The sequence below is a fragment of the Polypterus senegalus genome, chromosome 18, assembly GCF_016835505.1.
Source record: "Polypterus senegalus isolate Bchr_013 chromosome 18, ASM1683550v1, whole genome shotgun sequence".
Classification (NCBI taxonomy): domain Eukaryota; kingdom Metazoa; phylum Chordata; class Cladistia; order Polypteriformes; family Polypteridae; genus Polypterus; species Polypterus senegalus.
The window spans coordinates 62,504,024-62,519,798 of NC_053171.1; the positions used below are offsets into that span (position 1 = coordinate 62,504,024).

At 39.3% G+C, this 15,775-nt stretch overlaps 1 protein-coding gene across 1 annotated transcript in view; it reads left to right on the forward strand.

Moving 5' to 3' along the window:
* The first annotated feature begins 1,387 nt into the window (after nt 1–1,387).
* Nucleotides 1,388–15,775, forward strand: part of LOC120519178 (sushi domain-containing protein 6-like) — an 82,991-nt gene continuing 68,603 nt past the window's right edge. The window contains exons 1-2 of the mRNA XM_039742362.1: nt 1,388–1,625; nt 8,476–8,626. Coding sequence (XP_039598296.1) covers nt 8,518–8,626 — 109 coding nt within the window. The 5' untranslated portion in view covers nt 1,388–1,625; nt 8,476–8,517. The remainder of the gene's footprint in view (nt 1,626–8,475; nt 8,627–15,775) is intronic.

The window sequence follows — 15,775 nt, forward strand, 5'->3', positions numbered from 1 at the left end:
AAACATTAATAGGACTCATATGCCAGTGAAAAAGCTAAGATATGGTATCACCACTGCCTTCTCATGAAAGCCAGTGGGGCAGCAAGCACAGGTTAGTCCACATCCTCTGGACTGAGTAATTCTTAAGAGTTAGCTGATGCCTCTCCAAGTTCACGCATATAGTAAAACTGCTAGGGAGACTTCGGGTTGCTTTTTGTCCTGAAGACCACACACAGCTAGTCTGTCTATAAATTAATTGTTGAACTATGACCAGAGGTTTAAGAGAACAACTTTATTCTTAACTAGCTGTGCTACTCATCTAAGACAGGTTGAAGTCTAAACGATCAACATAGACCTCAGTGTTAAAATTTGCATTGCACCATTGATTGGAATGTATTTTGTAATGCATGTGGTAATAAAATGTAGTTGGCAGCGGAGAAAAGGAAAACAAAAAATCAGCAGCATCTCTGGACAAACTAAACCTCTGAGGGTATGATGGTCAATTTTAAGAGAACAAACATGTTTTTACTTTGTGTTAATAGACTATTAAGAGTTGATTGATGACGAAAGAGTTATGCATTGAAAATTAAATCTACAACTCAACAATGTTTGCAGAAAGTAAAGGGGATCTGAATACGGTCTGAATGCACTGTATAATATGGTGTGTTTTTCTGTAGCCCTGAAGTGCTACACCTAAGGTGTACAGCAGATGGTGCTGTTGAAAATAATTTAGTCTTGTCCTAATAGTCTAATTGAAGGATAAAAGGAATACGTTTCTGTGTGTCCATACAGTTGGTATGTCTCTGTCATTCCAATCTTGGCGCATCACAAACATTTTTAGTAATAAAGTGCACTGCGTTCGTCATTCCAACAGATGGCACATCACAAATATTAGCACTGTTTTCACGAAAACCATTACAAATGGCATATAACAGCTGGCATATTGCAATCATTTGTAGTAATAAAAAGAATTACTACAAATGTAAGTGATGTGCCATCTGTTGGAATGGCAAATGCAATGCATTTTATTATCAGTTGCGTTACAAAATGCATTTCAATAGATGGGATACTGCAAACGTATATTTCAACTCGTCTCCTCTCAAACCTCATACCTGTATTTGCAGTTTTAATGCAGTATTTATACAGTAGGTGAAATTTCCCAACAATCTTTTTTCAAAATATATTATGAAATGTCAGCTTCAGAAAACGTCGAAGTGATTCGTATAGTTTTATATAACAGAAAAGTGAGTACCTTGCAACATCTAGATTAGATTTTTTGTTGCTGTTTACAAGCCGAATGCAGACGAGATCTGAGAGCTGGAACCCGTGCCAGGCTGCAGGGCAAGCCCTCGATGCTGTGACGTCAGTGCCTCGTGTTGGCCCCGCCTCCTCCCCGTGCGCGGAAGTCTTGCGGCCGTTGGAGGAGGACATCGCTGTTTGTGGTGGCCATTCACTGGAGCCAAAGCTGAGAAAGAAAGAAAGAGTGGGCGGGCAGCCGCGCGACAGCTGTGTGGAGGCTTTCTCTGTTTCCGGGATTCCTCCTTCGTCTCAGTTGCTGCGAGAGTACTAGTCTTCCGTGCTCCCTGTCTTATGATCGACGGCGACAGACCTGGAGAAGGGGCTGTTTGACACCGCTTGTCGCGCCGGTGAGTTCTTGATCAGACCGTTTCGCGTTTACTCGAGAGACGTGGTTGGGTTGGCTATTATCGCTAGGCCTTCCTCGTCCGAAACACTCGGCCTGCTTGGCGTTTCGGCGTACTCTGGTTGTCGGTCGTTTTTTCATGGAGGAATCGAGGCGTATTATTGAGCTCATCAGTTTTATTGTCCTTTAAAATATTTACTTGACGAACCGATGACATTCGAATGCTTCTGTCACATGGGTTTTATCTGATCGGATTGTTGAATTTGTTGTCTGTGGTATTGTATACTGTCACGGCACGAAAAATGTATTAACATTTACGGTGCAACGAAATAGCTTAGAAATCTGGGGAATCGATAAATACGGGAAGTGAGCCTACCCGTATAGCTGCTCTGTTTTTCCGTCAACTTCCTTTTATATAGCGCGCTACCCATTGACTAGGACTGTGTACATTTAGAAATGCTTTTAAAAACAAAGGGGATTGTCTACCTTGTTACGTTTATATGTTGGACTACAAGCCAAAGGTGAATTTAGTATTAGGGAACTTGCAGTCTCTTGTGGCAGGCAGAGCGGAAAACGGTTAATCTAAGAATCAATTTTAAATAAGTCAGTTGTCTTACGTGTGCACAGCCATTTAGGGTATACTAGGGTCCTACACCTTTACATGGCAGCGGGCAAATGGGCAAGTAAATTAGAAAATCGATTAAAGGATGGACACCTTTACAGATAAGTAACCATTTATTTATTTCCCCGTTTGATGCTACTGACTGAATTTTTGTTTTCGTCTTCTTTGTTGTCAACTGACAATATTTAAACAGATAAATAATTAACTGATGCTGTTGGTTTACATTTATGGTTAGCAGATTCTCTTTGTTTTCTGTGTGTTTTACCAAATCTGTATCTTTGTGTACAAGAGTTGGATTGGTACTAAAATTTTGACAGCTTTTGGACCACAATACCGGTGTCAAAACTGTTCTGAAGCAAATAATGGCTAACTCCAAAACCCAAACTTTCAGTGTTATTCTTGGTGTGCTGAACTACATACCCAATTGTATCAAAGCTTGTCATTTTCTGTACTTTACAAAATAGATATTATTCCACATTTACACTAGTGTGTTTCTGGGGTTGGAATGGGAAATAAACCGTTGTTTTCTAATTGGACCGAAAATCCTGAAATGTTGTTACTATACTGTTTTAGAATTTGTGTTTTTCCAGTACCAGTATAACACACAACCCTAATGTGTTTTAATTCTGTTTTATCCATCACTTAGGTTGCTGACACTTATTCCCACCATTTCCAAGGCCGCCTTCAGTTTTGATATGTCAGTCAGTTTTGATATTTGGGGAGCAGTCCGTCAAGATGCTAACCTTCAACTGCTATTTGAACCACTACAATGCACTGAACCCTTAAGTCTCCTCCTGATGATGGAGGGACTGGAGGGCTACCCCTTGGGTAAAAGCCCAGCCACCAAGTGTTTGCTAATGAGTTGACCCCACCTAAACCAAACCCCCCACCCCTGGCAGCCTGGTCCCAGTTTCCCTTTTCCTGGTTAGGGTACTGAGTTCTTGATTAAACTTTTCATGAAGGTTGGTTGCACCACATTTAGTATTGTCCCACGCTGAGGACAAATTAGATTTTAGCAATCGTACCAGAGGCAACTGCCCTGACAACAAGGCTCTTAGGTCTCATTGGGACAGACATACCCTTCCACCAACATAAGGATAATGGAAGGGAATTGTGTATTTAGTAATTTGGAAAATCTGTACTTTTAATTTACATGAGAACTTGTCACAACGCTCTATGCCTTCAATCAGTGAAGAGCACTACATTAAAAAAAAAACAACACTGAATTGAATAATTTGTTGGATAAAAGTATTCCATGCTAGTGTGTCAGAAGAGGATGCACAACACTTTTTATAATGGCAATCCATTTTGTCTTCATTGTCTGCTCCACTGCTGCAATCAGTGATTCAAAAGTGCATCCCATAACCGAGCCTGTCCTTTCAATCACCTTGATAATTCGGTAGGTCTCTCTTGAAGAGAAGTTACCAGCCCAGCACACCACAGTGGTCATCACAGAATTGGAGAAGATGTGAAGGATGTCACAGATCACATTAAAGGAGCACATTCTCCTAAGAAAACAGTGTGCTGTTCCCTTTGTTGTATACCTGTAGTTCCTTTGTGCTACGAGATCAGCTTAGCCTGTCATTGATGTGGTGTTTGCTGCTTAGTATTTTTTTCCAAAAAGTTGAAAGAGTCACGTGTCATTTTTGGTTGGCATCTTATTTAAGAATGTAATCTTTGGAAGATCAGTATGTTTTTTTGAACTGCAGCTTATTTTTATATAATGCGTTCCTCCATCGGCTGTCCGGCCTGGCTGTAATAGTGCATCTGTCTTGGATCGTGAGGTACGTGTATTAGATCACCCTTGGCAAAACATGTTTACTGACACAAATACATTTAGCCATATGAGTTTTACGGCAAGCTGTTTAGGGGGTCAGAAGGATTAAAATATTGAAAAATTCCAAGTCCCTGTGTCTTGTTGAAAAGTACCTGGCTAAATCCAGATACATGTTTTAAACCTTTAATCATATTGTTATGAAAAATGATTTGTGTTATGAAAACTGAGCCAGATGCTGTTGGCAATATGAGACTGTTATTGACAGAGGAAGCACATGGACATAAGCTTTAATATTATATTCTTGAAACCTAATAAGTAATACTTTTATTTTTTCAGAGCTATTACTGTACCTGAGAATCTAAACAATAGAGTATATGAATGATAGAAGTGGGGTTATAAACCTTTTGTTTTCTTTCAGCAGATGCCAACCTAAATTTTTTTTTTTATCTTATTTTGTGATAGTAACATTTCATAACAAGGCAACTGTTGTGTAACTCAGCAAAAGTAGGTAGCCTGTTAAGGTGTGAAATGTTGTCTCGTATGCAAGGTACATGTTGACCATATCTTAGTTGCATTGACTCAGTGAATATGGCAGATTTCTTTGAAGCATGCCCTTGAGACTGCAAGGGCAAATTAGTAGCAAATACCTTTATTTACATTATCCTTGAGAAGTATTGTCTGCACCCATTTATGCTGGTGTAAGTCTTCTACAAGTGGCGCTGCTGTCTTTAAGGAAGAAGGAGAAGACATAATTGGAGTAAATTAGCTACTGTACTGTACTGGGTTTGGCACTGTTCCCCCTCCACATAACAATAAATATCATATAAAGTGCCAAGGTCGAGGAACCCTACTTAAGTAGCTACGTTTTGCCTTGAAGAGCTAATGCTGAACAAGAGAAGACCCCCAACAACTTGTGTGTTCTTCTTCTTCGCACGTTAAGTCCAATACTGTGGCGTATGACTTCAGCATTAATTTGTTAGTAATTTTAAAGTTTTGAAGTGGGGCTGTGATTTCAGAAATGTTAGAAACTTCCTCCAGCTACTTGCAAGACTTAGTTTTTTTTATTATTCAGTAACGTGTGATACTTTGGGCGTGAAGGTTTTTACATTCTTGCTCAATTTTGTTACAAAACCATTTGTTGGGCATAAGGTTGATACACTTCATTGCACATAATAATTTTCAATACACTATGTTTTCTGTTCCTGAAATGCTTTTATACATTTTCATTGTGCAATCATTGACTACTGCCAGTTTTTAATATATATCTTTGCATATTGATTTTTGGGATGGTGACTAAGCTGTTCTTTTTTCAAAACTTGTTTTTTCCAGTTCATAGCCATGTGATTTTGTGGCACGTCTTAATGTGTTGGGTTCAGACTCCAGCTTAAGGAGTTTGATCATCATGGTTATTGAGGAATGAGCTGTAATATTTTCTGCAAATTAAATACAAAGGCTTAAAAATGTACTCATTATCATGTCACTTAGATGTCATTTTCAAGTACTTTTCACTTTATAAATGTGCTTGGCCTTTTGTAAGCTTTCCGGGACTGTCCAAAGAGGGTGAACACTCACCATCAGTAAAACTGACTATCTTCTGCTTCTTATTGGAATTCTTTATCCAAACCATGTAGCTTGTAGTGGGTAGCTGAGAAAAAAAAAAACATCTCATGTTTCTTAGCCCCAAGACATGGTTTTGTTTTTTTAAATTGAAGGTAGGACTCTTGACCATTGAATGAGAGGAAGAGGTAGGCTTTTCATTTAAAAATACAATCCTGTGCCAAGGGGCTTCTTGTTTGTGAAGTATTCTCATTTACCAGGTTTGTTTATTTAGCAGTGTTTTAGCGAAAAAGTATTACGTTTTGCATGCTGTGAGCATTCACTTGGATGACTAGACAAGTAGAATAATGGACACAAGAAACGTCAGATTTTCCCATGGATTTTTTTGATTTGTTTGCTATGGTCCAGCATTGGTCACTATTGGGTGGCATTTTATCAGAAACGTAATGGTGACCAGGTTTCTTAAATTTTTATTGTGGAGTACTAATTAAAGTATTCATAAAACATTTTTTTCTTAAAATTGGATGTAAGAAAATACAAAATTCGGTCCTGCCATCTATTGACTTTGTGATTCGGTGTCAATCTATTAAAAATACTTAGGAATGGAAAAGCTTCTGTCTTTTTTGATAATCTACCTTTAAAGTGTTCTTATTTAAACAAGTGCTCAAATGAAGCAACCTTTTTTTTTTTTTCATTAAATTCAGCTTTACAGAATCTTGATTCTTGGGTCCTGGTCATGTTACCATATTTACTGACATTCCTGAAAGGGCACACTTTGGCAAGCTTTGCTATTCCTCTTTTGGTGCAAATTAGAAGTGAAAGGTTTTTTGTTCTTTAAAGAAAGGCCCACTGTCCACCTTATAGGGCAGATAAATCTGTAAAAGGAAATGTGAAACTACATTTACATTTTTAATAAACCTGCTTACACAGGTAGCGTTGGAACTAACTAAACTATAAAACCACAGGCCCGCTTTATTAAGGAAGTTGGTTTTAAATTTGAGCAGTTCTACTTCCCTATAATGTTTGGACTTTTCTTGACTAGTAAATAATGTTTCTTGGAATAAACATTGTGTCCTGGGTTGTTGAGTAAGGAATATACCTTTCAATGTTTGCATTGTGGTATCTAACAATGTGGTGTCTAAGCTATTTTTGAATTCTGTATTGCTTTGGAATTGCTGAAAATGAATTTATTCATAACTTAACCTTTTTTAAGTAAGACTTAAATATGATTTATCCACTAAATGGTTAATTTTGCATGTCTCTCCATACAAGTTTTAATCATGTGATCATATTCAATCCAAAACAAGGAAGCTGTTGCTCACATTGTACCATTCCAGTGCAGGGTGGGGGAACTATTTACCAGCAGAAAGTTGGCTGCGCTTCTTGTTTGCTCTGTGGTCTCTAAGCACACAATTGCAAAGAGTAAAGGACAGATGCAGCCTTTTAAACTCCATAGATACAGGTAGTCTTTGTTCACCTGATCCCTGTTGTCTATCCAGTCATTTTGTCACTTATGGTGTTGCCTTCAGGGACTTGCAGCTAAAATACAGGGTGAACCAACCCCCAGAGGCTATTGCATTTAAATAAAGGCATGAATAGGAGTCGTCTTCTGCTCATGTAATGGTTTTTTTTTTTTTTTTTGAATGCAAGTTTTAATATAGCTTTCCCAAAGGATGAAACTGGTCTGACCCCTATGGTAAGAGGGTCCCTCAATTTGGACAAGTTTAAAAGGTCCAGAAATTCCTGCATCCATTTTTACTACCATTAAAGCTTCTAGGGTGCTTTTCATCATTTGCTTCATGGCACTTTGTAAATAGTTTTTTTTTTTCTCCTCATAGAAATGTTTGGTGCTGCGCTGTTGGAGTGTTGGATTTGTTACAAGTAAATGGCTCAACACTGTAAAAGAGAAAAAATACTGCAAGAAATTCATAGCACTGCCATGTAATGTTGCATGGTATAAAGTAACATATTATGGAGTTGCACAGTGTTGACATGACATAGATGTATTGTGGTTAATAAGGTTTCTAATCTCAGGATTAAACCATGAAGAATGTGACCAAGGTAGCAACTATTACACATTTTTATATACATGGTAAACATCCAGTTAGATAATTACCCAAATAATCAGACTTTATAAATTTCTATATTTAAATGTATGAAGGATCTGAAAATTTGGGGGAAATCTGCTTAATTTATCAGAAAGAACAGAACAAAAGTTTGTGTATAGCCCATGTTAAATTAACATGACTTATACTTGTAGGATATGTCAGACTCGATGACTGCAGTTATTGATCTTGTCACCTGAGGATGTCGGTTTACACTTGCCCCCCTTTTTTTTATGACATCCATTAACATGCTGCCTTGACGGAGCTGGTGCTGTGTGAAGCGTTTACAAGTATTATTGCAAATTAAGCCCTTCTTTCCTCCATTCTGTCATAGAACATAAAGCATGAGACATTAGGCAGCCAAGATTCCCTTCTGTTTCTGACGTCCAAAATGTTAGACTACACGACAGACCGTCATGGTAATACCATGCCAACTGCTCCTGGCTCGCCAAGATTCTAATGTAAATGAAGTCTGTGACTGAAATTTGCTGGAAAACTCACATAATGTGACCTGGCCATATTTAGGGAGAGGAGTTGCCTGAGTCTACTTCTCCATCACTATAGCACTTATTTCACTGCTAAATAAAGATACACACTAAAATAACCTTATCATTTGAATAGCATCTCTTTCGTTTCTTACCAGGTACACTTTGCACTATTGGTTATAAAGCTTTAGGAGTTTTATTGGTTATTTGGGAAAAAAATATAATTTTTGTTTTCCATTCTGTTTAATGATGTAGTAGTGTGGCACAGAACTTAATAGTATGGTTTAATTGTCTACTCTGTTTCACAGGTTAAGCCCAACAGAATCTGTGGTTTGAAGGTGGAATAAAAGATGAGCAATGGAATGGTAGCACCAAAGATAAGAGCAGTCGCGAGCTTGTCTGTTTTACGTCTGCCTGTTGCAGTATTTCTAGCTGTTGTGTCTCCTGGACTCACCTCAGGTAAGTGAAAACCATTTTATAATTTAATTGTGAACAAGGAGGAGTTAATGTTACATAAACTAAGCTATACTGTTAATACCATAGCACAGAGTGCTGAATGCAACATGCTGAGTATATCCCTACAGTTCTCTGTGTTAATGTATCTTTTACTTTTACTGAGTACAAAATGGAACATTTTAGCTTGGATTTAGGTGTTCTCAATAAGTGCAGGTATCATCTTGTTCTGTCCAATTGCTGAACTTGTCACCTGAGCATGTCATATTACATGACTAAAAATGGTAGGGTATGTTGAATCTGATGTCAACATGACTTTCAAGCACAGTGTCAAGTTTTGCAAGCTTGCCCCTTTTCCTGACAGCCAATAACTTATAGCCTGATGGAGTTGGTGCCTTGCTCCTTATTCCTTGTAATTACGTTATATGCATTGTATCTCCAGCTGAGCCCTTATTGGTTGTCAGCTCTTTCTCTCTCTCTCTCTCTCTCTCTCACATAAACACACACAAGCCTGTCTCTACGACTTAATACAAAATTAAACCTTTTTGATTTGGTCGTATCGTTTCACAGTCTGGTTGGACAGAGCAGCTGAGGATGTTGTAATATAAAACTGATAATAATGAGAATGTGCTGCAACCGCCTCCCCTCTGGCTAACTTAGCATAAGTAAATAAAACTACTGGGAGTTGAACATCCCCAGCCCTGACCCCCACCACCACATCCCTGAGACCTTATGATGTGATACTTGTAACATGACCCACAAATTGGTGGGGGTAGTCCCTTGGCTTTCAGGTCCTTTTCAAAGCAAGCAGCAAGGTGTTATGGCTGACAGGAAAAGAGCAGTGGTGCAGGCATGGAGCATTTCTGACAGGAAAAGAACCACTGCATTAGCTGCTGACAGGTTTACTGATTGGTTTCATCATGTCACACACTCCAAGCACAAAAGACAGTCATACACACTGTTACAGCATGAAAGACGTGCAGCAAATTAAGGAACACATGAACCATCTTTCCTCTAGGACAGAAGGTATGAGTGTTTCCTAGTTTGTAGTTTAAAAGTATCTAGAAAATCTAAACTCTTTCCATTTTTAAAAACAATATAAAGCCAAAACACTTCTCTAGCATATTATAAGTGCATAATACAGTGAGATCTGAGTTTACATTACTGGTCATTTAACCGTTTGTTTTATGAAATAGAAGAACTGGCAAATGAATGCTTCTTGGTACAAATTAAAAGGGAATGTGAGTGGAGAATAAGCAGCCTTTCATTTACAGTGGCTGTTTTGACAAAGTGTAGTGAGTGTGTGTAAGCAAAGCGCAAGCTTGGGAAGTCTTGCCTCCAGTTTGCATCGGACTACCGTTAAATGCGTTTTTACTGAACCACTGAGTAGCTTTGACTGGGTTAAAATGCCTGTAAACGGTTAATCTGTTTAGACCTTAAAAGAAGATCTGTTCTCTTCATTACACTTTCATAACTTTTAAGACCTTGTTAGGTTGTATTGTAAAGATTTAACGTTTGCTGTTTACCTTTTAGGTGGCATGGTGGCGCAGTGGGTAGCGCTGCTGCCTCGCTGTTAGGAGACCCGAGTTCGCTTTCCGGGTCCTCCCTGTGTGGAGTTGTGTGGGTTTCCTCCGGGTGCTCTGGTTTCCTCCCATAGTCCAAAGACATGCCGGTTAGGTGCATTGGTGATCCTAAATTGTCCCCAGTTTGTGCTTGATGTGTGTGTGTGCCCGCCCTGCCCGGGGTTTATTTCTGCCTTGCGCCCTGTATTGGCTGGGATTGACTCCAGCAGACCCCCGTGACCCTGTATTAGGATATGGTGGGTTGGATAATGGATAGGTGGACGTTTACTTTCTCTTCCACATTTTTTTAATTGCTAGTCAAAACAGGATCTCCACTGCATTTTAAATTTTCGACCTGTCCCGTTCAGAATTTTTTGTCACTTACAGGATGAATAAAATCTTGATTGCCACACATCACATTACCCTTAAACGTTTATCTTTGTGTAGCTCACAGAAGGGTTTGGGAGTGGCAGTGCTAAGAGCGTAGCTGAATAGCATTTGCTAATGCGAGCAGGTCAGTGGGTAGAGTAGGGTGCTTTCAAATGTTGGCTTAGAAGTTGTTTCTTCAAAAAGTCCAATTGTTTTGAATCATAAATCTCCGGTAAGAATGACAGATTTTTCAAGGTAAGGTGGTAGTTCTTGCTAATCATGGTGCAAGAGAATTGTGACATGTTGCATGTTGATTAGTGTATGTAAGGAAGGACTTCACTGTACCTTGTACATGTGACAATAAGGAGGAACAGATTGACAGAAGATGCCATCTCAGTAGTACAGTAATCCCTCCTCGATCGCGGGGGTTGCATTCCAGAACCCCCCGTGATAGGTGAAAATCCGCAAAGTAGAAACCATATGTTTGTATGGTTATTTTTATACACTGCCTGGCGAAAAAAAAAGTCGCCACCTGGATTTAACTAAGCAAATAGGTACGAGCCTCCTATTGGATAATTACTGCATGGGCGATTATCTTTCAGCTGGCAGCACGTTATTTAACCCCAACTGGTGCAATGAGTTGCTTCTCATTTCTTAAACAACCATGTCGAAAGACACATCTCGTGGTCGTGGAAAAGATGTTAGTCTGTTTGAATTGGGTCAAATCATTGGCATGCATCAAGCAGAGAAAACATCTAAGGGGATTGCAGAAACTACTAAAATTGGGTTAAGAACTGTCCAACGCATTATTAAAAACTGGAAGGATAGTGGGGACCCATCGTCTTTGAGGATGAAATGTGGCCGGAAAAAATCCTGAATGATTGTGATCGGTGATCACTTAAACGTTTGGTGAAATCAAATCGAAGAAAAACAACAGTAGAACTCAGGTCTATGTTTAATAGTGAAAGTAAGAGCATTTCCACACGCACAATGCGAAGGGAACTCAAGGGATTGGGACTGAACAGCTGTGTAGCCGTAAGAAAACCACTAATCAGTGAGGCAAACCAGAAAAAAAGGCTTCAGTTTGCTAGGGAGCATAAAGATTGGACTCTGGAGTAATGGAAGAAGGTCATGTGGGCTAATGAGTCCTGATTTACCCTGTTCCAGAGTGATGGGAGCATCAGGGTATGAAGAGAGGCAGATGAAGTGATGCACCCATCATGCCTAGTGCCTACTGTACAAGCCTGTGGGGGCAGTGCTATGATCTGGGATTGCTGCAGTTGGTTAGGTCTAGGTTCAGCAACAGTATGTGCTCCAAGAATGAGGCCAGCTGAGTACCTGAATATACTGAATGACCAGGCTATTCCATCAATGTATTTTTTCTTCCCTGATGGCATGGGCATATTCCAAGATGACAATGCCAGGATTCATTGGGCTCAAATTGTGAAAGAGTGGTTCAGGGAGCATTTTCACACATGGATTGGCCACCACAGAGTCCAGAACCTAACCCCATTGAGAATCTTTGGGATGTGCTGGAGAAGGCTTTGCGCAGTGGTCAGACTCTACCATCATCAATGCAAGATCTTGGTGGAAAATTAATGCAACACTGGATGGAACTAAATCTTGTGACATTGCAGAAGCTTATCGAAACAATGCCACAGCGAATGCGTGCCGTAATCAAAGCTAAAGGCGGTCCAACGAAATATTACCGAGTGTGTGACCTTTTTTTTTGGTGGCAACTTTTTTTTTGGTCAGGCAGTGTATATTTTAAGCCCTTAGAAACTCTCCCACACTGTTTATAAATATTCTCCGCACAGTTATACAGTAGACCCTCGTTTATCGCGGTTAATCCGCTCCAGACAGATAAATGAATTTCCACGAAGTAGGATTCTTTATTTATAAATCTAATATTTTCGCAGTTAGAGCATAGAAAACCTGTTTATGACCTTCTAAATACGTTTTTTAACATTATTAGAGCCCTCTAGACATGAAATAACACCCTTTAGTCAAAAGTTTAAACTGCTCCATGAGAAGACAGAGATGACAGTTCTTTCTCACAATTAAAAGAATGCAGACATATCTTCCTCTTCAAAGGAGTGTGTGGGTCAGGAGCAGAGAATGTCAGAGAGGGAGAGAAAAGTAAACAAGCAAAAATCAATAGGGCTGTTGGGCTTTTAAGTATGGGAAGCACCGTGATAAAGTGGTCGCAATGAAGGGATCAATCAGAGAAAAGAAAACAATCAAAAATCAATACGGGCTGTTAGAGCTTTGAAGTGTATGAAATCAACTGGACAAACAAACTGAGGAAGCATGTACCATAAATTAAAAGACCCATTGTCCGCAGAAATCCGCGAACTAGTGAAAAATCCGTGATATATATTTAGATATGCTTACATTTAAAATCCGCAATGGAGTGAAGCCGTGAAAGTTGAAGCGCGATATAGCAAGGGATCACTGTACTTCACACAGCCCTGACTTATCTGCAGTGCCCTAACACTTATGTTAGGATGCTATTCGTCGATTTTAGTTCAGCATTTAACACTATAATCCCAGATAAACTGGTACAAAAGCTTCATAATCTGGGTTTGTCCACATTGTTGTGTCTCTGGATCAGGGGCTTTCTCACCAATAGGCCTCAGGTGTTTAGAATTGGAGACTTTACATCAGCCAAACTGGTTCTGAACACAAGCATGCCACAGGGTTGTGTGCTCAGCCCAGCACTCTTCACATCATTTACGCATGATTGCTCTGCCATCCATGCCACAAATATAGCTGTGAAGTTTGCGGATGATACGACCGTGGTGGGTCTCATATCAGACAATGATGACACTCACTACAGAGAGGAGATACAACACCTAGCACTATGGTGCTCAGCCAACAACCTCATCTTGAACACCAGCAAGACCAAAGAGGTCATTGTGGATTATAGGAGGTCCAGAAGAACAGAACATGCTCCTAAATTCATACTTAAGGAGGCTGTAATGTGTGTGGACAATATCAAGTTCTTAGGTATCCACTCACATCAGATCTGACCTGGTCTTTAAACACATTTCACCTGGTAAAGAAGGTCCAACAACAACTCTTCTTCCTCAGGATTCTCCTCTCAGCTCCTGACAAACTTCTACAGATCCGCTATAGAAAGCATTCTCTGTCACAGTATGACACTGTGGTACGGCAGCTGCGCAGGACAGGAAGGACTTGGCACGGGTGGTGAGAACAGCACAGGGGATCGTGGGAAGTCCTCTCCTAGACCTGGACTCTGTATATGCTTGAAGGGTGCAGAAGAGGGCCAAATGTATAGCTGCGGATCTCACCCATCCGGGAAATGGACTGTTTGTACCACTGCCTTCAGGAAAGCGGTACAGAAACATAAAAACACGTACCAGCAGACTGAAAGACAGCTTTTTCCCCAGAGCTGTGAAGTCCATCTGCCCCTGATGATGCACACATACATTTACATCTACCCCTAACCTGCCCCACTGTAGACATACACACGCACTTTCCCTCGTAATGAAACACACACACACACACACACTTATATTCCTCCACTGCAGACCAAAGCACACAGATCACTGGTTTATGCAGGCGTACTACCTCATGAAAAGTCTGGACTTGATGATGTTTTATTGTTGCTGTCTTTTATACTTATGTTTATTTTATTATTTTTAGTATATTGTGTATTTTAAGATTTCTGCCTTGAAGCCAAGTCCTACCAACAAAATATTATGTCTATGTATAATGACAATAAAGAATTCTATCTGTTTCCTGTCTATTACGTTGAATGTTCAGCATTATTTAACAACTTTCAAAAACTTAAAAAGCTACCTGGTTAGTTTTTAGCCTATTTTCTGAGAATAAAACAGAACATGCCTTTTTTTGCCATACTGCCTTTAAAAATAAATGTTGTCATTCATCCTTAAAATATTGGTGTCCCAGTGGTAGCTAATGTAATGAGTTGTTGATTCAACCTCTTCTGGCACAGGTATTTCACTACAATGTTAAATGAGGATGAAGATCAAATTCATATGGCCTGCTCCGTTCTAACAAAGACCTATGATGTTAATGAGGCATATATGTGTAATGAAAATGTCCTGTAAACATACTGACTGCATTTTATTTTCCTGGTATCCAGTTTTGAAAATCTGAATTTTTAACCGTAAATTTGGTTTTGTGTATCTTTTTCCCATTAACGTGGTGCACGTGACCCACTCCACAACAAAACCTTGGCATAGTTAGCAGGATTTGCATTCTCAGTGGGTGATGTGAAAATAAGTGGGGACAGAGTGGAAGAGAGCTAAGCTCACATCCCCGGAAGTGGTCTGCTTGCAGTGTTTAGAGTGTTTCTGTGCTCCTATTGCCACAGTGAAAAGAGCTGCTTCTTGGAGCCTTTGTAATTTAATTCTGACTTCATTTGTTTAAGGTAGGACATTGGCAGTTACCACAGTGCAAATGCCTGGACTGGGACAGATTGTAGTTTGTACTACCCACTCTGTGACAAGACACCTTTGACAAGCATGTTGTAACTAGCCCAATTTAAATTTTAAAAGAGAATTAGTTAGTTAGATTTACTTCTGTGAGTTTTCTATGTATGATGAAAAAGAATTTAAATTATTTTTGAATGGAATGCTGGCTGCAAGAATTAGAGAACTATCAAATGGACTGCAAAAAATGTTTACTGTTACGGTAATATGGTCTTCACACCAACGACCATTTGGGAGTTGAAAGAAATTAATATAGAGTAATGAAGTGATGTAGTTTTAGGATACACATAAACATATGGGATATGCAGTACTTCATGACACTTTAAATTTGTTCAGAACCCACTTTAGTGTAAGAGTTGCTTCAGAATCAGCAGTATGTAGTACTTAATAGTGACTTGTTAAATCAAGGTTTTGGAGGGCTGCAGTGACCGCAAGTTTTTGTTCCAACCCTGTTGGTTAATTAAAAACCTGAAGTGTCTATTCGTTCTTATATCATTTTTTTTTTCTTTCTAAGAATATCATTCCAAGGATTTGAGGCCTACAACAGATGAGTAATTCTCAGTCCTTCACTTTTTTCTCTTCTCTTTCTCTCCAAATATTTTATTAAAGCAGAAAGTTCATGATGAATATACAGTTGTGTAAATGGAAATAAGCTATGTGGTGAGCAACTGCCCCCTTATTTAATTGCATCTAATGGCTAAAAAGGGGCAACTAAAACAGTGAGTGCTGGTGTTTAAGACTAA